The 24187-nt window shown below is 35.9% G+C and overlaps 2 protein-coding genes across 8 annotated transcripts in view; one reads left to right on the top strand and one right to left on the bottom strand.

The window, feature by feature from the left end:
* clybl (citrate lyase beta like) overlaps positions 1-24187 on the bottom strand; it is a 760714-nt gene that overhangs the window by 11194 nt on the left and 725333 nt on the right. The gene's annotated exons all lie outside the window — the stretch shown is intronic.
* fgf14 (fibroblast growth factor 14) overlaps positions 1-24187 on the top strand; it is a 216247-nt gene that overhangs the window by 134723 nt on the left and 57337 nt on the right. For 6 of the 7 annotated variants that reach the window (XM_087266393.1, XM_087266397.1, XM_087266398.1 and 3 more), the window contains one exon: positions 20590-20700. In XM_087266393.1, the coding sequence (XP_087122519.1) occupies positions 20590-20700 (111 nt within the window). Of the gene's footprint in view, positions 1-1341; positions 1535-20589; positions 20701-24187 lie in introns of those variants that run through there. The other variant, NM_001012382.1, reaches the window with a different exon arrangement.

The following is a 24187-nucleotide window of genomic DNA, read 5'->3' as shown; positions in this document are numbered from 1 at the left end:
ATAATGTGAATACTTTTAAATAAATAGATTTGTCTGGTGCTTATTGCCCCTACAAACATTTTATTTTTCATTGAAACGTTATCATTGATGCATCTGAATATCCGCTCGTGCACACAGAGAACATTTCCGTGCAGATATACACGGACATTAAGTGGAGGGAGGTTTTTCGGCTGGAAACGATGGCAAAGGAGGAGTTTGTCGTTAAGACTTGTTGATGATCTGTGAGGCTGAGGCGGGAAGCGCGTGGTCGTTAAGACTTGTTGATGCCGTTGATCTATGAGGCTGAGGCGGGTAGCGCACGCGCTCCACTCGCTCCAAACGGTTGGAGACGCTAAATGAGCACGAACTGGAGGATGAAGAGCAGCATTTCTTGAGTACGTTTTCTTTCCTGGCTAACGATTGCACTTATGCTGCACATTTGTTTACTCCTGCTTCGGGGGAAGACTTTTTATTTGAGTTTATTTATTTGTTCGCTCCTGTCACACCGGGTAGACGTCATCCTCACCGGAGCCGCTCGGTGTTACTTACATTTTCCCTCAGAAGACATGCTGCTTTAGAAAAGGAAAAAACGCGTCTCGTTACCGAATAACAACGCGACCTAGAACATGAGACTGAATGGGGAGTGATCGTCTGAGGAGATCCCTTATCAACAATAAACACCTTCGCGTAAACTTACTTCAAGTCTCCGTCGTTACGCCGTCGGTTATACTCAAGATGAGTGAACGTTTACACAGAACCGGCGTGGATATCTGCTAAACTTGGTGAATATGTGAGACATATGAATATGTGTAGTCGCAGGGCTCCACCTTGGAGACGAAGGTGGTCGCGTTTCTCTGCTTGACAGCTCAGAACGAAAAACGCTTTGTTTGTTCAGACTCCGCGAGTGGACGTCGCTGTCCAGGGTGCTGAATTTCATCAGGACCGGGTCAGAAATAAAGGAGGGAAAGTGACGGATCGGAGAGACTCTCATGCGTGCCGTGAATACATTTTGGCATTTTGGAGGAGCCAGGCAACTCATGTGATATTTTTTTCTGTCTCTTTTCTTCTAAAAACCATTGTGAAATCGGCAATGAAAAGTAACCCGCGAGCCGCGACATGATAATTGGAGAACATGTGAAATACGGACAGTTGAGTAACACTTCACCTTTGTATTCATTATGCTAATTCAGTGTCTTATTTCGCCTGTCGTGATGTGTGGATATCTTTGATCATCATCCGTGCATTTCAGAGGGCAGAGCGCACGAACGGTCGCAAAAATGGGACAATAATTGAGACAGATCGGGCGGTTTGTTGTTGTCTGTGCTTTGTGTGTAAGGAGTTCAACAGCCCTGTTTTTGAGACATGGCAGCGGCGATTGCCAGCGGTTTGATCCGCCAGAAGAGACAGGCACGGGAGCAGCATATAGACCGACCATCCACCAATAGAAGGAGAAAAAGCCCTAATAAGAATAAAGGGCTTTGCAATGGGAACCTGGTCGACATCTTCTCCAAAGTGCGAATCTTCGGCCTCAGGAAACGCAGACTACGACGACAAGGTGTGGGAAGTTCCGTACACGAACCATAATTGTGCACATAAGAAAGTCCAAATGATTAATATATTGATATATTACGCCCACATTTCATTTTCACATTCAGCTTTGACAAGGGACTTGTGGCGTTGGGCTGATGTTTACCTTGAGGAGAAAATAGCTTTTATGGTTTGTGTAGACGTGTGTTGTGTAATTTCTTTAACAGTTTTTTCCATCAGTCTGAAAATATGTGATTCTTAGGATTTTTTAACACATATTTTAGTCCTTAAATGTACAGTTAATAATAACAACACGTATTTAACTTAAATCTACGTAGGTCATACTTTACAAAGCATGTTCTCTTCCGTTTTAAAGGCCACATATATCAAAACTAGATATTATTTTTATACAAGCAAGCTGTTTATCAATTGTTTGAAATGTTGTGAGATTTGGCAAGTTCTCTCTCAGTCTTTGCTATACACTTGGGAGGTGTTGATGTTGAATTACTGGCACGTTTCATGAATGCAAGTAAAGCAGCAGGTGCCCAACGTGTTGCAGGAAAGAAAAATGCTATCACAACCATCAGTAAACAACATCCAGTGAAAGCTTATCTTAATAGAAATGCCACCAACTCCACATTCAGTTTAGGCAAGATTTAAATAAAACACAGGCTTGCCTGTACCTAAACAGCAATAGAAATCAAAAGTGAAACAGATAAGACATATAGAATTATTCATATCAATTTAAGTGCATTGTTTTTTTAATAAATAATTGTAAGCATATAACACATTTATATCCATTTTATATCAGTTTTATTTAAATTGTGCTCAAGGACACCACAGAAAATCAGAAGCAATTTCTCAGCAGACAAAATTAATTATATAAATTGACAGCCTCCAAACGACATATATCAAGTTATTATGGAATCATGAGTGTTACCTACTAATTTTTACAGCCAGAAAATATTGTTTGCAGACATTTTTTAAAGTAAAAACAAAGATTGTAGGCCAATAGAGAAGTTACAATCTTATAAAACTACCACAGAGATGGCGATTTGGCATACTGTACATCTTTGTACTTGTCAGAGATGTCCGAAGGGGAATCTTGCACATATAAGTAGCGAGTAAAAGATGTAGCTGTTGCCAGGAGAAAGGGAGAGTGATGAATTAGCCCCGCAACGTCTCGACTAACGTGCACCTGTGACGGCCATCTTATTACAGATGGCGAAGAGCTCATGTCCTCCCCTTACACTCCAACTTTTTTGAAACTGCTTCTTGCAAGTCCTGTAAGTCAAGCACAGCCACTTTGTCACTATTCACAATTACACACTGAGAGTCATTACAAAAAAGGGTGTCTTTAAGCATTTGCTGTTTAATATGGTGCTCACCGCTGGTTAGGCAGCCTCTTCTGAGTCCTGTTGCCTGTTGTGTTGTTGCCTGAGTTACTTTTGATGGAGCACCCCCTGGGATTTACCTCATTAATTTCCCATTGCAGCTAGATTTACAAAATCTTCAGTGAGCATTTTCACAGCCTTGAGGGCTCACCAGGGGCTCCGTGGAGCTGAGCGTTAGCCTGCCCACCCTCCTAGGCTCTCTCACATGTAAACCGTGTGCTCAGGAGGAATAATGGGTAGTTTGGTGGTGATTATTTAGTAGTGGTCACAGGAAGGACATGTTGAGCATGGCATTTGAGCTATTATTTGAGGCAGTGAGGTGCTACGCTCATCTCTGGTTTAACTCTTGAGTTCTGAAGTAAGTCTTGCCCATTTTAAATTCCTGAGAGTATAGAAAAGCTTTCTGTAGCAGTAAGGGCTGTGCAATTTAGGGAAAATTTCTAATTGCGATTTTTATCTATTTATTTATTTTTTGACATATTGCAAATTCGATTTAATTTTTGTAGTCAAGCTTCAGCTCAATAATTTGTATCATAGCATCTAGCAAAAATGCAGTAAGTGTTAGTCAAAAAAGGAACTGAAAAGATATTAACTTAAGTTAAAAATTTATTCAAATTTGTTTTTAAATATTTAGAAATTAAGCACCCATTTTTCTCTAGAGCAAACATTAAGCACAAATGAAATTACCTTACCTTTCTGTAAACACGTTGAACTCACATTTGGGAAATAGTGTAGCTTATTTTAATACAGAACACTCAGCAAACTACATTAACAAACAGCTGAAACAATCCTGAAATTGTACTTTGCTGTTGCTTGCTACTAGATTGATTGTCAAATACTTTCAATTGCCTTTTTAGCAAGACACTCCTCATATAGCTTCCTGTGGTGCTTTTTTAGGTGCTACAAATTAGGTTACAAATTACCTGTTTTTCTTTGGTGTCTGTGACTTTGAAACCAAAATATTCCCATATTACCCGTTTTACTTTAATAATAATTAGTCTGTTAATGCATCTGAAGCGGCAAATGCCATCATCCCACTCGTAAGCGCTTTCCTGTTTGTTTTATATATATATATATATATTGTAGGTGTTCTGCATAGATTGATTGCGCAATTCTGATTGGGCAAAACAAAAGTGTGCTCACTCAATTGGCTAGAAAGACAGATGGCAGTCATGCATTTGCTCTGGGTAGGGGAAATTAAATAATACATATATATTTCTTATCGCAGCCTCTTGCAATTAGCTAATTGCAACTTTTAGATTAATCGCACAGCTCTAGTTGCAGTATAGGAACATAAATCAGAAAAGACAATAGTTATGAAGAAACGTCTTCACATGTATTTTTAGTGTCCTTTAGTTTTGTCAAATGTTTGATATTTTTTCCTCCTTCATTTGGAGTGTATACTTAGCTTGTGGTGATAGATTTGGCCAACACAGCAGTCGAAAGCTTAAAACTGAGGAACAGTATTTATACTGTTTCATATTGACTTATTTGACTTTCTCGACTCCTGGGCAGAATTGTGTTATTGACAGGGTATTGGGTTTTCCAGATCATTACAGAGCTATATATGTCATGTTGCACTGATTCAGTGTGGTCATCATGCTGATATTAGTTACAGTTTTATAGATGTGTAAACAACAGTACTATGGTAGATTACTAGAAGAAAACATTTATTTTAGTATGTAATCTGGATTGCATTATCACGCTTTAGTTCTGTAATTATTATAATATATTTCATTTTAAAACACTCATAGTCAGAGTTAGCCTTTTGTTTATATTATATGATTGCAAATTATTCATTCAATGGCAGTTGATTAGCCACAGTTTATTGATTCTCCCTGTAACACTTTAGCCTAAGTAACTATGTACATAATTTAATATTGGATTATTACCTATCTGTTATTAAGATATTAACAGTTTATTAACAAATATAAAGTACAATCGTATTTTACATTGCTTGATTGACAGGGTATTGGGTTTTCCAGATCATTACAGAGCTAAATATGTCATGTTGCACCCCTTATCTTACCAAATGCATAAATCTAACTACTACCTTACTAACTATCAATAAGCACTTAATTATTAGTTTGAGCTAAAATTCTTAGTTAGGGGTTTGTTTATGGTTTGTTGATAGCATAAACTGTACATTAAAATATTGTGTGACCATTCTCATTCATGAATCTTTTTAAAATATTATGAAAACAAATTACTGTATAATGATAACAAAGGAAGAAATAAAAAAAAAATCATAATGTAATTTGTAATCTATATATTTGTATGAATATATAACATTTTTCTTTACTCATACATAGGCCAAAATAGAATGGAGAGTCAGTTTACAGAAGCTGAAAATGTGTTTGTGTGTAAGAGACCTTGGAGGGATAGCTCACCCAAAAATGAAAAATTACTCCCTATTTACTCTCCCTCAAGTGTTTCCAAACCTTTATGTGTTTCCCTTTTCAGTTAAAAACAAAAGTAGATATTTTGAAAAATGTTTAAAACTTGTATGATTGACTTCCATAATGGGGAAAACAAATACTATGGAAGTCAGTGCTTACAGGTTTCCAAGACATTTCAAAATATCTTCTTTTGTGAAGAAAAAAGAAAATCAAACAATATTGTGAAAAGTTAATAATGCGTGAATGATGACAGAATATCCAGTTTTGGGTGAACTATCACTTTAATATCTGAATATTATCATAAAAAGCTTTTACAGTATTGCCACAAAGTCTTGCTTTGGTTTATACGGTATCATTTGAATTTAAGTTGTCAGAATGGACACAGATTGTTGACTTTAAATGCCCAGTCAAAGCTGTCAGTTGTGAACAAAGTCGGGGCTAAAATGTGGATCATACAGTGTGACAGTTGTTGTTGCGCAGTATGTTTCAGCTTTTGCCTACAATCACATTGAGGTCATAGTGTACTGTCGGGAATGACTTTAGGCAAGCATCCAGTAGGTTTCTTAGAATGAAAGCTGATTGAGGCTCACAATAGATGAGTTATTGAAATTGATCAACTGTTGGTAGTTACTGCAGTTCATTTGGTTGTTGCATCCATAGGCACCTTCAGGTCATCCAAGTCTGATATATACAGCAATTGGCACGATTCTAATAAAATCAACAGTTTGTTAATGGCCTCAGAATATACAGTATGAGAGAAACAGCTCCAGACAGAAAGTCAGTCTCCTTCAAGCCAGTAAAAAGAATTGCATCTTTCATTTATCTAGAATCAGTTTGTGCAAAACAGAAATGTTTCCGCTTTGATTGCATCTCAAAGTGCTGCCATGTAGAACTTTTACTCCACAGGCCATTTTATGTCATATGGCCCTGAGAAAATAAACATTGTTGTGAAGCAATTGCGTACTAAAACACCCTGTGGCAAATTCAATTGATAAAAAAAGTTGGTGGAAGGTTGTGCATGTTTTTGTAAATCAAAATGTATAAGTAACCTTGTGTTCAAGATTCGCTAAAAGCATGTGGTGAACATTCCTGTGCAGAAGTCATTTAGAAGTCTTTAGGAGTTAAGTGACCAGAAATAACGTTGTTTTGCTGTACTTGTTGTCATTTGGTTCTACTGCATTTATCCACTGTGAAGGTCTGCTGCTTATTATACTGATAAATGATAAGTTTGACAATGATTCTTCACTGCAAGACATAGTTCAACACGCTGTTTGGAGGTTAGGTGTTGAGTCCAATTATAATGCTCAGTGGAATGGAAGACCACCAATGGAGACTAACTTTTAATCTCTTTCTATGCTAAGTCTTGTGAAAAACCCTGCATGCACTAAATTAGTCCTGACTGAAAGTGCATAGCACCTGCTTTAGTCTTGAGTGTAAGGTGATGCTTGTTCTCGACTGTGTAAATTACTGAGTTTGAAGTACAAAATGTCAGTAATTTTGCACATTTATTTCCACCATGTTCCATGAAGTGAGTATAGATGTGTAAATAGATAGGTATAGATTACACAATATATCAATTCAGCTCCGATATCGCAATGTACACATCTGGAATAGTCACACTGCATAGATATGCAATATGCATGTAATTTTTATATTTACATACAAAACCATAAAACATGCACGGTTTCACTTTTATCTTTTCTTTATTGCATTAATCTATGCTTGTAGTTTCTTTATTACATTTTATGCATGATTCAGTGCCCTACAGAAGCTTCCCATTCAATCAAAATTACCACTTTTGATTACACTTTAGGCACCAATTCTCATTATTGCTTATTAGCATGCAAGTTATTGAGATATTGGCTGCTTAAAACTACATAATCGGCATGATCTTATTCTACATCTAAGCCAATTCCTAAACTACCTTAACATCTATTAAGGAGCAAATTAGAATTTTATTGAAGTGAAAGTCATAAATAATAGTTTGCTAATAGCAAGAATTGAACCTTAAAATAAAGTGTGACTATTATCCTTTCCAAAATGCTACTCAACCATTTGGTGAAACTTTTTAGATGCAGTATATTGCAGTATATATCACAGAAAAATAAAATATCACAATGTCCAATTTTTCCAATATCGTGCAGTATAGATATTGTATAGTATAGATGTATAAATATATGTATTATGTGAAGTAGTGTATGGATCAAAGACAAAAATTCCATGTTGGTGTCTTCATCAAATAAGCTTACAAAGGTGATTTTATTTACGGTAATAATAATAATAAATAAATAAAAACATATGTAGTAGTGGGCTGCTTAAATTGTTATTTAAATTTCATAAAATATATGGTTAGAATATTCAAAGTAATTTTGGGATGGTGAGTTCCCAATTCCTAAAATAGCTTAATATCTAATAAAGAGCAAATTAGGAGTTTGTTGAAGCAAACGTCATAAATATTAGTTTTGTAATAGCGAGAATTAAACCTTAAAATAAAGAGTAATTATAAATCCTTTCCAAATTAGAACTATTTAATCACTTTGTGAAATTATTTAGATACAGTATGTATCGTAGAAAAATAAAATATCGCAATGTCCATATATTTTCAATATCGTGCAGCCCTAGTATAGATGTATAAATGTATGTATTTATGTGAAATAGCGAATGGGTCAAAGACTAAAATTCCATGTTGGTCTCTTCATCAAATGAGCTTACAAAGGTGATTTTACATACAAAAAAAAAAAAAAACTAACATATTAAATGTAGTAGTGGACTACTTAAATTGTTCATACAAATATCATAAAACATATGGTTAAAATATTCAAAGTAATTTTGGGATGGTGAGTTCCCAATTCCTAAAATAGCTTAATATCTATTAAAGAGCAAAGTAAGAGTTTATTGAAGCAAAAGTCATAAATAATAGTTTTCCTATAGCGAGAATTAAACTCTGAAATAAAGTGTGATTATAAATCCTTTCCAAAATAGAGCTATTCAACCACTTTGTGAAATTGTTTAGATACAGTATATCATAGTATACATCACAGAAAAATAAAATATTGCAATGTCCAATTTTTCCAATATTGTGCAGCACTAGTATAGATGTAATGACAAAAATTCCATGTTGGTGTCTTCATCAAATAAATGCACAAAGGTGATTTTATATACAAAAAAGCAAATGAATTTTTTTTGCAGTGAACACATATTTATGCAAAAACTAAACACATTACTTATTTTGACATACTAAAATATACAAAACAATAAGTTATCATACTAAATTGGTTTATATTTTAAATAGTTCAAAATTTCCTTCTGAAAAATGGCTAAAGGGGGCAGCGTAGTGGCGCAGTGGGTATTGTTGTCGCCTCACAGCAAGAAGGTTGCTGCTTCAAGCCTTGATTGGGTCAGTTGGCATTTCTATGTGTAGTTTGCATGTTCTCCCCGTGTTGTCGTGGGTTTTCCTCCGGGTGCTCCAGTTTCCCCCACAGGTCCAAAGAGATGCACTACAGGTAAATTGGGTAAGCTAAATTGTTCATTATGTTTGTGTGTGAATTAGTGTGTATGGGTGTTTTCCAGTGATGGATTGCAGCTGGAAGGGCATTCAATGCGTAAAACACGTACTAGATAAGTTGGTGGTTCATTCATTGATAAAGGGACTTAGCCGAAAAGAAAATGAATGAATGAAAATTGCTAAAGGACAGCAGCAAAGGCAACATATAAAGGTTTTAAATAACAATGAATTAGTTTTTGGTGACTAAACAGTGATTCAATTCAATTGGGTATTTTAATATGTGACCAGTTGTTCTTTGTTTTAAATATGCCTGAGGGATTATTCAAACAAAAACTATCGTTACACTGAAGTCTTATGTAAACCATGGTAAAAAAGCAGTCTATTATACTCAAAAAATAAAGAAAAGTAACAGCAGCACAATAAATGAAAAACAATTAAAGCTACAGTATGTTACGCTTTTTTGTTTTTGTGCTTGAAAATCTTGTCTTTGACCCATATACGGTATACACGGTAAATATTACATGCCTTTCTCATCAAATCTGATAAGCTACAGCAATATGTGTGAAAGAGAGTGAGAATTTTCTAAAACCATTTATTCCAAGACGTAATAAAGCTGCCGTGCTTTCTCAGTCTTCCCTCTGTGCATGAACAGTGCAGGCGTGCTCATAAAAACTGGAAAAGCCCTTCTCCTGTTCCTGAAAATCTATAGTGGGTCAGTCACATGTGGTTAAGTCTGCAGCTGGTGCTGTGCGCAGTGAGACATGCACTCCATCCCTGTCTGTCTGATGATAGCTACCTCCACCTGTCTCTCCCTCTCCACCACACACACAACCAGGCACCTGCTGCTAACCTTTTATCAGCGTGAATGTTATGAACATCAATCATCTTTAAAAAATAGGCAGATTTATACAACTTTAAGACATCACAGTGATTGATACATCCAGCGTCTCAGTAGCTACGTTTTCATCCACCTATTTGTATGCATATTTTGGAGATGCACATAAAAACATATGTGCATAACTGAGTAGGATAAACTTTTTATTCGACAGGAAAAGATGCGCATAAACTATGATGGAAACACTTTTACTTAGCAAGTTCCAGTATGTGGATTAAAAATGGTCATGTGAGTTTGTTAGAAGAGATCATGTGATGATAAAAATGTGTGTTAATGGACAAACCAGCAGGCTGAGCACATTGTAAAACATCTGAAATGTTGTTTTGGTTATTCTAAAATGCTTTAATTGTTTCAATATTAGTGTTATTAAATTATTAATGACCTCCAGAATTGTCAAGTGTGTCTGTGCTGTGGTCTTACGCCTTAAAACGTCACCACGCCCTCATTACGTTTTGGCAGGTTCTTCTGAGGCACAAGTCATTTATTAAATAAGGAAAAGATTCACGCAGCTTCTCTTATCGCAGCAAATTCCGTTTTTACTGTTGATATTTGGCGCCAGTTAATCAGGAAGTGATGATTTTGTTCTTTTTGACTGCTTTATTCACACATCTTTTATGTGATATTCCAGTTTTGTGCATAAAGTTAATTCGCAATTTTGGATGGAAACATAGCTATTAAAGGGCACCTATGGTGAAAAATCTACTTTGCAAGCTGTTTGGACAGACATGTGTAGGTCATGTTTATAGACAATCATATTGGACCAATTAAAACAGTGGACCAATTGGAGCGGTTTTTAGATCGACCGCAACTTGACGTAGGAGTGCGGTCCCCCCGCCCACCAATATTAATTGACAGCCACAATCATATCCTCAGTTTGTTGTTTTATGTCTGCCATTTTCAGCGTCAGAGTAAAATTGATGTCACTGAAGGAACACCCTTGCTCTATTTTTAGATGTAAGGCTCATTGGGCTCAACACAAGATCAACATTCACCACATGATCGCTGTAATCGGCCACGATTCGGGACACTTCATATATATGCCGCGCCACAGAGCGCCATCTGAATATTTTTAATTTAAATAACATGTGATTGTGCCTGGTGTTCCGTGTAGTGGCTCTTAGCGGCACATCTGGTGCCTCAGTCAAAGTTAATTTAGTGTGCGTGGTTATTAGTGTCGATAACCCATCACGGAACTTTAAACTAGCAGTTGGCTGTAACAGTTGGCTGTAAAACTATTCAAAGACACATGATTTTGTACTTTGCTTGGTCTGTGTCCGAGTCGTACATGTATGGCTGAATGCTGGTTCTCTCACTCATGTTGTTTCTCTCTGTGTCTGCTTGTCTTTTGCCAAACAAAGAGCGGGGAAGCTCTTGGCTCCGCCCCCTTGTTACGTTGGGTGGGAAGTCGAAACTTATTTTCATGTGAAGCAACACGCCCCTAAAACAGTGACCTGTGTACACGCCCCCAAAATAACACTTTTGAACACATTATAATAAAATAAAATCGAACTGAAGCTAAACTGGCACACTCAGAAAAAACAATAATATTAATATTAAATATTAAAAAAGGGTTAAACTATGAGCCCTTTACAGCTTTTAGTAAAGGTAATTGTGAACTATATGATTAAAGGGAAAGTTAGATTTTATTTTTTGTGCCGTGCCAAACCTTTTTACAGCGCATCTGAAAAGTATTCATAGAGCTTCACTTTTTTCCACATTTTTCTTGTTACAGCCTTACTCTAAAATAGATTAAATTCATTTTTTTCCTTAAAATTTTACACACAATAGCCCATAATGACAATGTGAAAAAATATAATTTTTTAATTTGGCGCAAATTTATTAAAAATAAAAAAACCTGAAAAATTACATGTACATAAGTATTCAGAGCCTTTGCTGTGAAGCTCTAAATTGAGTTCAGGTACATTCTGTTTCCACTGATCATTCTTGAGATGTTTCAGCAGCTTAATTGGAGTTCACATGCGGTAAAGTCAGACGATTGGACATGATTTGAAAAGGCATACACCCGTCTAAAAAAAGGTCCCATCTGCTGCATAAAACATTTGCTGGAAAAGTTGTCGGTTCATTCCGCTGTGGCGACCCTGATTAATATAGGAACTAAGCCAAAAAGAAAATAAATGAATAAAATTATTATTTGTTTCACAAAAAAATTAAGCTGTAAGATATTTTGAAAATCAACTACATAGAAGCTCGTTGACCTTTATTGCATTCAGTTGAAGTCAGAATTATTAGCCCTGCTAAGTTATTAGCCCCCTAGTATATTTTCCCTTAATTTCAGTTTAAAAGAAATGAGACTTTTTTCAGCACATTTTTAAACAAAACATTTTACTTGATATTTTTCAAGATATTAGTATTCAGCTTAAAGTTGAATTTAAATGATTAAAAAGGTTAATTCGGAAAGTTAGAGTATAAGGCAAATCTTTGTAGCACAATGGTTTATTTTGAAGAAAAAAAAATATAGCTCAAGGTCGCTAATAATATTAACCTTAAAATGGGTTTTAAAAAGTTAAAAACTGCTTTTATTCTAGCCAAAAAAAAAAAAAAGACTTTCTTCAGAAGAAAAAACTTCCTTAGAACTAATTTGAAAAAGAAAAAAAATCACAGTGGGGCTTATAATTCTGACTTCAATTGTATATAGAAATAAATAACTTCAAAAACATTGTTTGTTTCACAGAAGAAAATAAAGCCATGCAGTTTCGGAATAACATGAAATAATTTTAAAGTAATTTTGCAATTTCCGAGATGTTACATTTGTGCACTTAATCGATTTACCTCTGCGCCATTTATTTAGATCGACTCAGCTAAAGTAGGCTTCACTATTACTTTTTCCAATTTGTAGAGATAGCATTTCATCTCACACCATTTGTGCTGCAGACTTATATAGAGTTATACATCACGTCGGATGGCTTGTTGAAGAGAGTTGTGCTATTACTTTTCTCAGATTTTTCCCAGGTGAATGTTGAAACAGCCCACCTCCCCACCCCAGCACATTTGCATTAAAGGAGAGAGATGAGACAACAATATCAGCTCTTTTTACTAAGACCTGTAAGACATCACCTAGCAACCACTCCGAACTGCCTATCAACATTGCAGGACCAAACAAAACACCCACATTGAATACTCGATCTACTAATCTGGCTATATTCAGGAGAGAACACACTCAAACTCTTAAAGTGGGAGAGAATTTATGAATGGACATGAAACAATGCAGTCGATGCTGGTAGGTCACATGATGGTGACAGGATGTGACATGTCAGAATTGCATTATAACTACTTCATACTTTATAGAACATGCAGTCTTTACTGGTTGTGAAGTTGAAGTTCAAATGTAATACTTACTGTAGAGTAGTCAGACAGTGTTGAATTTCAAATGCACTTCCAGTCTACAGTATCAGCACTGAAATTTTACTCATCGTTTATTCACCCTGAAGTGGTTCTAAACCTTTGAGTTTGTTTCTTCTGTTGAACACGAAGGAAAATATTGAGAAGAATGTTGGTCAATGATAGTCATTGACATCCACAAAAAAAAAAAAAAACATACTGTTAAAATCAGCGGCTACCAGTTACCATCATTCTTCCAAATATCATCTTTTGTGGTCTAAACCGAAGGATCTCTGACTCTCTATTTTGATTGAGTTATTGCTTTAAAGTCCTTGTGAGTCAGACAGATAGTCATTTCTATCGACTGTACTGCAGTGTTGTAATGCATTTTTATGAATAGAGGGAGTAGTTTAGCGTTTCTCATCGTCTTCACACCTACAGCAGTTCCTTTGGCATCGGCTAACATGACTAAATGTAAATCTAAGTTAATGTTTTGAGAGGAATGGTCAAATACATTCTTCCCAAACTAACAAACTGATGTCATTATTACAGAAGGAATCCCATTCTAGAGGGAAAGCAAAGTTTCGGTTTTGATTAAAGATGTTAATTAACCTCAAGAAGAGCATTGAGCTGACAAAGTTAATTTAGTCAGTTTTGATTTCATGTCGACTTAAACAACCAAACACTGATTCCATCAAAAACAGAACAGCAACATAATAAAAGAATTCTTGACCATGTAGCACAGTTGGTCCACAACCTTTTTATCATTGCGGACTGGTCAACGCTTGAAAATTTTACCTTGGACCGGTGGGGTGGGGTGGGGTGGGGGATGGGTGGGGTGGGGGGTGGGTGGGAGGTGTTTGGGATTATCGGTGGTTCATGACAAGCAGAAAAAACATTACTTTCACTCTGATACAAGTTTTATTTAGAGAGAAAATTACAAAGCATTGTAGTGTTTGGGTGTTCAGTGTTTGTCTGAGATAATTAGTCTACTCAAATGTCTACATTTCATACAAGCTGAAGCTGATCTGTCAGATCTTGTCTCGTGACTTGCGGTGCACTCCTGGTAATCATTTCACTGTGTGCAAGCCCGCACCTCTATTGGAAATAACAAATTTGTGTAAACTCTAGAAAAGACACAACATGTGAATGACCCCTAAAAGGCTGCCGTCATTTGTGATCTCCAGCAGTTGACCTTAATGCAGAAACATGCTGGATTCACCTAATTTGTTGACGAATGTGTTGTGGATCCATTTTTTTGGCAGTTCGCGGGTCCTTCACTGGGCCTTTTCCCCTTCGCAAAGAAACTTTCCAAAGACGTCTGTTCTTACTCATTTTGCTGCTTGTGGGTTAAATTTGGGCACTCAAGTGACTGAGATGTAAGCGAGAGAATACGGTCATTTTTTAAAATAAAAGATTTTTTCAAAATAAAAGTTTGTTTAAACTCAGATAATAAATAAAATAAAAATAATTAATGAATTATTGTGTGGCCCGGTACCATTTGATCCACAGTCCGGTGACAGTCCGTGGCTCGGTGGGTGAGTACCACTGATGTAGCACATACTGTACCTGTCAACCCTCCAGTTTTTGCATGGACTCTCCTGTATTTTACCATTCTATCCCGCTATCATCCTGTTTAAGTATTTTCCAACATTTCAGTAAAAATAGCATGAGAGCTGATCTCAAATGCGATATAATTGAAAGCGCTGTTCAAGACAATTATCCTTTTGCTTTTTAGCTTGAACACATGTTGAAATTGATATAAAAAATCTATTAAATTAAAATTAACTAAATTTATGGGTCAATTGTCAACCTCCCAAAATCTGAATCAGTCAATTGATGTAATGGTTAGAGATGTTCTTGAATGATTTGTTCATTTTGAAGGAATCTTTTATGTGAGTCATTCATTCATCATGTGAAAAACAGAAGCCAATTATACACTGTATATTTAAAGCCGGAAAAATATTGATTTGTTCATTTCTTGAGTCCTATGTTTGAGTCGATTATTCTTCAAATGAAAGACAGATGCAAATCGTATATATTTAGAGCCAGAAAAAGATTTTATCTGTTTATTTCTTGATTCTTCGGTTTTGATTCATCTCTTTACATGTTGTCACGTGATAAACAAATGATTTAAAAACTAAAAGACTCAAAAGGTGAACTAATCATGGTTGTTTTTGGCTCAGACTCTATGCATTGGTTAAGCTTATATGGGACTGTCAGTGTGATGTGAACAAACGACTCAAATTTGAAGACATGCCAGAAGTGGTGAGCTGACATAATCATAGACAAAAGACCAGGTAAACAACGAAGGATTCTTTTCTCTTTCTTAGTAGCATTGCATTGTATAGTAGCATTCTACAGTATTTACAGGTATGACTTGTTTGCAGTGTGATCAATGTTTGAGCTAGTTGTAGAAGTGTTTGGAAGCATGAATTTTATTTTGGCAAACTGAACAAATTAAATGAAATGCCTCGAAAAAAGATTTGTTCATCTCGAAAAATGATTCGAACTTCCCATCACTAGTAATGGTGCTTACTGACAGATGTGCTCTGTATAAAGACATTGTTCCCAGATTAGCTTCTGTACATGCGATTTGAAGAGGAGTGATTGGGTTTGAAGAGGAGTGAGTGGTTGGATTTGGGTGTGTTTTAAAACAGACAAATACACTTAATAATATGTAAACTTGTCCGTGACATCACTGTTATCAAACAAAATCAAACTGCGAGATTCACTGCTCTTCACCAAATAACTATAGTAACTTTATTCGATATTTCAAGTTAATATAAAAGATTTTATAACTTGATTTAATTTATGTATATGCCATTGATTTTAGTAGGCTAAACATTTAATTTTATTTTTAATCTTTTCTAAATTTTACTATGTATTCTATCATTTGTAATGATTTCAACTATAGGCTTATATACAGTTAGAGTGCTCTGAATTAATACAGTAAATAAGGGAGTTAATGGGTAGGTCTGAGTTTTTCTTTTTTTTCTTTTTTCCTTTTATTTGGGGGTGGGGGATCCTATATTTTTACATCTCAATGTTGACAGGTATGATGTAGCAACACCCTTGCAATATGGTTGGTGATGAGTTTTGCATTGTCAAGCAGCACTCAAACCTTCATCAGAAATTGTACATTTCGATATTGCATATGTCAATTTTGGATAGAAATTGTAGCTGATGCCCATGTCTTTGATTAATTTAACATCTAAATAAATGCAGGGGAGCTCTTTGCTTTCTTTAAGCATTTCAAGATGCTGTCTCAGCAGTATCAAGTGTAGGTTGAGGCAGATATCATAAAGCACCACTGTGATTAGCATCCTTTGTATCTCTCCTTTCCTTTAAACTCATCCTCTCCGTCCTCCTTTTGTTCTCTTCTCTCGCCCTCTCTTTCTTGTTCTCTCTCCACCTTTGATGTGCCAGTTTCCTCAGCTCTGCCCCGGCCTAATGCAGGCAAATTCAGGGCAGCAGGCCAACAGTAAACAGCAGCACTGTACCTACATCAATATGACAAGGCAGTTATTTGTTTACCAGCCTGGAGTTAAGCACAGCAAGGCTGGTTAAGTGTATCGCAGGAGACCCTTATAGCCAAATGAGACTACGACACTTTGTGCTGTAAGAAATCCTCAGTTTTTCCCCTCTTGTCTCCTGAAATTGGTGTCACTCGCATCTATTTATGTGATTACCCCCAAGCAGTGTTTGCTAAAGCACAACACAGACTCCCTAGAGTTAGATGAACAAAGGTAGAGCGTTTCTTCACACTTTTTTCCACACTATAGATTTAAAACATGCACACACTACAAGTACAACCTTAAAGGGAAAGTTCACCCCAAAAGTAGACTTGCTTATTTAGTGGAAAAACGAATTAATAAAGATCGTTTGTGATCAATTAAATGCAGATCAAAAGCTGTCACTACTTTCAGAGGCATCAAAAAATAGTAATGACACTATATGTGGCTCTTGATGATACATTGAGGTTTAATGACGCAAAACAATCAATCTGTGCAAGAAATTAAACATTATTCATTAGAGTCTGGAGTGCAAGCTTCCTGTAGTTTAATGACGTCTGTCAGTGGTTAAGAATCTGTGAAAAGTCAGTCTTCCAGATTGAGATTGCTCACACGTGTAATCTTAAATAATTAAGTAGGTTGCAGCATCAAGGATAAGCAGAATTAAATACCCTTTTGATGAACAATGCATGTTTGTCCTTCCACTCGGTTGTAAAGATTGCCCACGTCATAGCACAACAGGAAACTTGCGATACAGACTATCAAGAAGGAGGTCAGGACTGCTTGCTGAGACTGCGGATGTTAAATTGTTTTTACAAACCAATTATTTTGCTTCATAAGACCTCGAGTCTTATGTTTTTTTCCCACATATGTTTTTATTTACTCTTAAAGTGCCAGCAGCTGTTTACTTGCATTTTATTAATAACCAAGTATCATTAGGGGTGTAACGGATCACGGTTATTCAGATCACAACCTACGGTTTGGAACAGTCGTGTCCCACAGATTAATAATTTTTTTTTACTAGTAGATTAATCCTAAATTTGTAAGGATCACAGAAAGAAATTGCCTCTTGCGTCATTCAAATCCCATGTATGAAAGCAATTAGGCGGTCCTGATGACGGAAGAAGTTGTGTTAGGTTATTTGGGATGTGGTGGGTTTCATTAAAGGTGTTTTCTGTGATTACTTGTTTAGCCTGCATTGATGCATTCAGTGTAAGCTGCATTATTAATCATTAAAAGAAAGTGGTCTCAATAACCACGCAACATAAACTATAAATGATGGTGATTTGCATATATGTTTATTAATTCTTCAAATCGCGGCGTTCAAATCTGTGTTTGAAAAATGCAAAAATTAAGAAAGAGATTTAGTTTTTAGTTTTTTGAGTTAGTTGTGAAGTTACTAACAGTTAAATAACACAGAATTGCTGGGATAACAGTTTATAGTTTAAAATTAAAACCATTTAACAACGCTCAAAAATGAAAGTTGTAGGCAGCAATTACATTATTTAACCAATAGGTGGCCATCAAAAATAAGCCATTGAATAATTCTTAAAATATGATCCATCAAGCAATGAAACAAGAAGTTTTTTTGAGCAAATAACGTAGTCATTTATTGAAAATGAGAATAGAAATAAATATGGGTTGTTCGATTTATAATGTTAGAATTTTATTATTTAGCGTTGTCAGCAACAGTAGTAACAGTGGATTTTTCACAGTACTGAATATTTAACTTTTTTTATTCAGCTGATTATTTCTATTGATTATTTTATTTTAAATAAAATTACAGGTTTTTAGTTCTGTTTGTTAAAACCAAAAGTGCCTTGCAGTACTGTTTTTGTAATAAATGGAAAGCAAATTACATTTGTCTCCTCTCCTTTTAGGCTGATCCAAAAAACGGTCTTGATTCGTGAATAAAAAATATTATATGATCCGAGCCGTTAGGTTTGTGATCTGTTACACCATTAAGTATCATGGTTTCCACCATGGATTAGTTCTTGAAAGATTCCTTCATAATTTACAGTAATCTCTATCACGTTGATGTCTAAATATTTAAGCTTGATACATTGTTATTGATTTGAATGCACAAAATTATTGTCAAACCTGCTTTAGCTAGTTTCCCAGTGCAGTTCTTCAGAAGACTTGGATTGGCATAATTTAGTGTGAATGCTTTGTGCAGCTTTTGAACGCTCCTCCACCACATGTCAACTGTATTTAGATGAGTTCCAACAGTGCAAACTGCTGTTCTGTGTCTTTTTGAATTAGCATCATCTAGCATGCACATATTCGGCATTCCCTTAGCGATAGTTCTGAGAAGGCACATCTTAGCGTAGCTGTAATACGTGTATGTGCGTATTAACTCTGAAGCAAAGTCAAAAGTGTTTTGATAGAACCTTGATTCAGTTGTTAATTTCTTTAGATCATCATATGACAAAGCAATCAAAGCAACTTCATCAGTCATTTACACATAAAAAGCACCTACAAGGGACATTTTCTAATACCCTCCCTTTTTGACTACCCCATGATGTCCTAAAATTCATTCAAAAACAAATCTGTGGGAGTTTGTGAATGGGAAATAAGAGGCATTTGTAATCATCGAACCAATTGCTTCTATTTAGCAATCAGATGACAGTGCTTCTCAAACTGATCATGTGAACAGCGAGATCACTTGCCTGATTACCCCGCTGATTTGTCTGATAAGCTGCCTGTTGATATCAAATTATAAATATATTTAAATGCTCTACTCTTCTGGTTCACAGCTAATGTAACAATATGCTTTTATTAACAGTATTGGGTATTGAGAATGTGATTCTGTATTAGCACTAGGAGGTTATTGCAGTATAAATCTTTATCATGCCCAGCTAAAGAGGGCGCTACTAAGTCTACTTCTGCAGAAGTCAATAAATGCACTGTAAAACTCAACAGTCAACTTTATCAAATGAAATGAGTGTAGTAACTCAAAATAAACTGAAAGTTAATTCTACTCATTTGAAAAGAGTTTTGAACTCAGTGTTGAAGGTAATGATTTAAATAAATATCCCATTCACTTTAACTTAAATGTAGTAAGTTCACAGTACTTATTTAGATTAGTTTAAGTCAAAAGGTTTGTAGCTATCGGTTTCTTCAAATGGTCTGAGTTGCCTTAACTTATTGGGTTTACAGTGCTCACTTAGTTTGAGTTCTCTTAATTTATTGGGTTTTACTATGCTTAAATTGCTTCATTTACTCAAGTGAATTACGTTCACAGTACTCACTAGGTTTAGTTTTTGAACTTAGATAGTTTGTTGCAATCAGTTTCCTCAAATGATGTGAGTTACCTTAAGTCTAGGACACCCATAAACCAGAGATTGTTTCTAAAGTTTACTTAAAGAAATACAGTAGTTTAAAATATTGTCATCTTTTACTCACCCTCATGTCAGTTCAACATTGTGGATCATATAAGATGTTCTAAGTGTTTTGTTTGATACAATATATGTCAATGGTTTCCAGTGTTACTTAGATGTTAGTACTCTTTAAAGGGTCATCTATTTTGTTCCTTAGAAAGTAAAACATATCTTCTAAATCTCTGTTCATAGCTAATACAACCTGTATATAATATTCATAGTACACCAATCTGTAAATATCACCATAGTTTTCTATAATTGCACTTTATAACTTATATCTATATCTTGCACTTGCTAATATTGCACTCCTGGTTAGACGTAAACTGCATTTCGTTACCTTGTACTTGTACATGTGAAATGACAATAAAGTTTAATTTAATTTAATTTAATTTAATTTAATTTAATTTAATTTAATTTAATTTAATTTAATTTAATTTAATTTAATTTAATATGGGTTGAATTGAAATTATATTTTATTTTGATATATTTTATTTGTTACGACTAAAATCAAATAAAATAAATAATCAAAATAGATCAAATCTGATAAAAAAAGTTTTACATGATAATATTTGCATTTATTGGTAGATTAAATACATTTCCTTCTAAATTGACTTGATATTATTGATTATTGACGTGTTTTCTGTCTTTCTCCACAGATCCCCAGCTCAAGGGTATAGTGACCAGGTTATATTGCAGGCAGGGATACTACTTGCAGATGAACCCAGATGGATCTCTTGATGGGACCAAGGATGACAGTAGTAATTCTTGTAAGTGCTCTCTAATTTCATCATATTGTAATTGCTCATAATAGATAATCAAAACATGGATGCAATTTTTGATGCATTTAAAAATTTCGCTGGGCAAAAAGCATAGCTAGACTATAATGTAAAGTGTAAACAAGTGTGCATTATTACCTTTACTGCACACACTTATAAAATCCATGTTACGGATTCATTTCCTGTAGTTATCACTGTTGCTGATATGGCAGTTGGCTGGTGCTTAGGGAGAAGTGTGTGTGCATGTGAGGTGATAACTCAGGAGGCAGTGGTGTATTATTAGCTTCTACTGGGCCTGCTTTTCAAATGCTTCAGGCCAGCTGCTTAATTTGATTTTAATATGCAGCTGTACCGACAGAGTGACACACAGAGGGCTGTCTGTCAGTCACACACTCCGAGAGATGATCACACTTGACATTTGTGTGACACACAGAAACACAAACTGTAGAGGTGGCTTAGCACTATGTGAAACATATTGGCCGGTTATATTTTTAGATACATTTATTGTATTTTCGCTAAACCCTGCTGAAAAATCCAGCTTAAACCAGCTTAGGCTGGTTGGCTGGTTTTAGCTGGTTGACCAGCCTGGTTTTAGAGGGGTTTTGGCCATTTCCAGGCTGGTTTCCAGCCATTTCCAGCCTGGTTTTAGCTGGTCAGGCTGGAAAATTACCAGCCAAATCCAGCTAAAACCAGCTTGACCAGCCTGGTTTAAGCTGGATATAGCTGGTTTTGGCTGGACTCCCAGCTTGGCTAGGCTGGTCAAGCTGGTTTTAGCTGGTAATCTCCCAGCCTGACCAGCTAAGACCAGGCTGGAAATGGCTGGAAACCAGCCTGGAAGTGGCCAAAACCCCTCTAAAACCAGCCTGGTCGACCAGCTAAAACCAGCCAACCAGCCTAGGCTGGTTTAAGCTGGGTTTTTCAACAGGGAAGTAATAAAAAAACAACAGTAGTATGATTTTGCCTTCCTGAAGTATATACAAGTGCCTGCCTTCTATTTATTTTTAGTTTTAGGTACAATTATCATAATTATATTGGGTTTTAATAAAAATTTTAAGTTGCTACCCAAAAATACAGAGAACAGAAAATGTAGTGAGAGGAAACGGGACACTTTTTGGAATATTTTTATTGCATTAATAAAAGATGTAAATGTAGTACGATCATAAATGAACATTTAAGCAACTGGTTAAAAAATTGGAGCCACCCAATATAATTCATCTTATTAAAAAAATAAGGGATATTTACACTAGATCTTTTGGTCTGAACCCAGGTTCGTTTGACGTCAGAGTACGGTACATTTAGCTATTGTGAATGTGTCTGCTGAACACGGGTGCACACCAGTGAATCGTACCCGAGTCTGCCTGAAAGAGTTTGTCTGGGGTATAATTTATGTCCAAGTATGGTGCAATCATACCAAATAATGGAAGTGAACCGCCAACTGTACAACAAACTATCTTTTCATAACATTCATTTGTGTGTGTGTGTGTGTGTGTGTGTGTGTGTGTGTGTGTGTGTGTGTGTGTGTGTGTGTGTGTGTGTGCATCATGTACTGTACCTTAGTGACAAGCGGGACTGAGCTACAGCAATCAAAGTGATAATGCCTGCTTATCTCCTCCAAAAACAGCTACAGCAGACATTGCGCTATGTTCTGAACAATTATAATATTTTTGCGGCAGATGGACACAAGTCACTTTCTGTATGTCCAAAACCAAAAGATTCCGTAAAAGCAGAACGACTGCTATGTCCAGACGTTTTTCCTGTTTGGCGCTTAGCCATACACGTAGCAACAGCCATACACACAACAGCAGCTCGATGATGGAAGCATATTGGGGTGCAGAAGGAAAAAAGACAATGTGAACACAAACCATGCAATAAGGTGGCAAGGGTGGAAATCGAACTTGAGTTCGTTCCAGTCAATTTAAATAAGTGTGAAAGCACTCTAAAGAACCACTTTAGCATGTTTTATTGGTACAAAATTGTCTTAAACTTAAAATAAAAATGTAAGTAGTTATTAACAGAACATTCAGAACAGAAACAGTAAAAAAATAACAGAAAAAAGTCAATCTAAATTATTCCATGTTTTCAGAACACAAATTAAAGCTGTTGTATGTAAGTTTTTGACTTTTCTAAATCACAAAAATGCCCTAATATTTTTGCAGATATTTAAGAAACATGCTAAGTGAACATTCTTGTTTATCTGATAGACAATACTGAAGTCAGATATTCTGCTTTGAAAATGTACATTACGTGCTGGAACACTGTCTTTGTTTTGGTCATTTAACCCACCCAATGGCAGTTTAGCCAAATATATTTCACCACCTTGGGGTGCCTTGGTGAAAAACAGCGTTTCATTCATTCAGTCAGGAAAGCTCTCAAAGTATGCAAAATACTACCTCCGGTGGACACTAATAGCCCCGAAATAAGACAGATTCAGTTTCACATGAGGTTATTAATTAGCAAATAATATAAATATTATGAACGTAAACGATAGGTGAACAGGTCACATTGTAAACCCGTGTCCTAAATACATGCTACGTGGTAACATTTTCAGTGATAAGCAATTTGGCTGTTTGCACTAGACAAAACATGACAGAAATTTAAATACAGCCATTCAGAGGCACAGAAAAGTGCACTCACTGCACTCATTTCACAATCTAATGAATACATATTAAACCTTCGTTCATTCATTTTCTTTTCGGCTTAGTCCCTTTATTAATCTGGGGTCGGCACATCGGAATAAACCGCCAACTTATCCAGCACGTGTTTTATTCAGCGGATGCCCTTCCAGCCGCAACCCATCTCTGGGAAACATCATACACACTCATTCACAGCCATACGCTATGGACAATTTAGCTTACCCAGTTAACGTGCACCTCATGTCTTTGGACTGTAGGGGAAACCGGAGCACCCGGAGGAAACCTACGCGAACGCAGGGAGAACATGCAAAATCCTCACAGAAACACCAACTGACCCAGTCGAGGCTTGAACCAGTGACTTTCTTGCTGTGAGGCGACAGCACTACCTACTGCGCCACTGCATCGCCACATATTAAAACTCTTTATTATTAAATGTTCATGCTGTATCACTGATATATTTTAGCTTGCACTAAGTCGCAGTTCTAAAGTTCAATTTCAAACGTTTTTTTTTTTTTTTTTAAGAACTGAGGTGAACTGTCTACTGCTGCTTTCAGTAAATTGCAAAAAATGTCACATTAAATGGTATTTAAACTCACATTGTTAGCATTTAACACTGTTAAAAACAGGACGAGGTGTCCCTGAAGTGATCATTGTCAGTTTTCTGTTGTTCAGCTGTGAGAAATAACCATTTCTAATATCAATTCGAGGTGTTGGTTAGAACAAAAACTCCTTTTAATATGGAAAACATTCCTTCTATCATGTGTCTGCTTTTAGCTAGAACATGACTTAAATCAGCCTTTAGGCTTGACTGTCAGGCACACTGCTGTTGGTGTTGTCAGTCTGGC

This window comes from Danio rerio, chromosome 9 (assembly GCF_052040795.2).
Source record: "Danio rerio strain M-AB ecotype USA chromosome 9, GRCz13ab, whole genome shotgun sequence".
Classification (NCBI taxonomy): Eukaryota; Metazoa; Chordata; class Actinopteri; order Cypriniformes; family Danionidae; genus Danio; species Danio rerio.
This window is presented reverse-complemented; position numbering and strand designations above follow the sequence as displayed.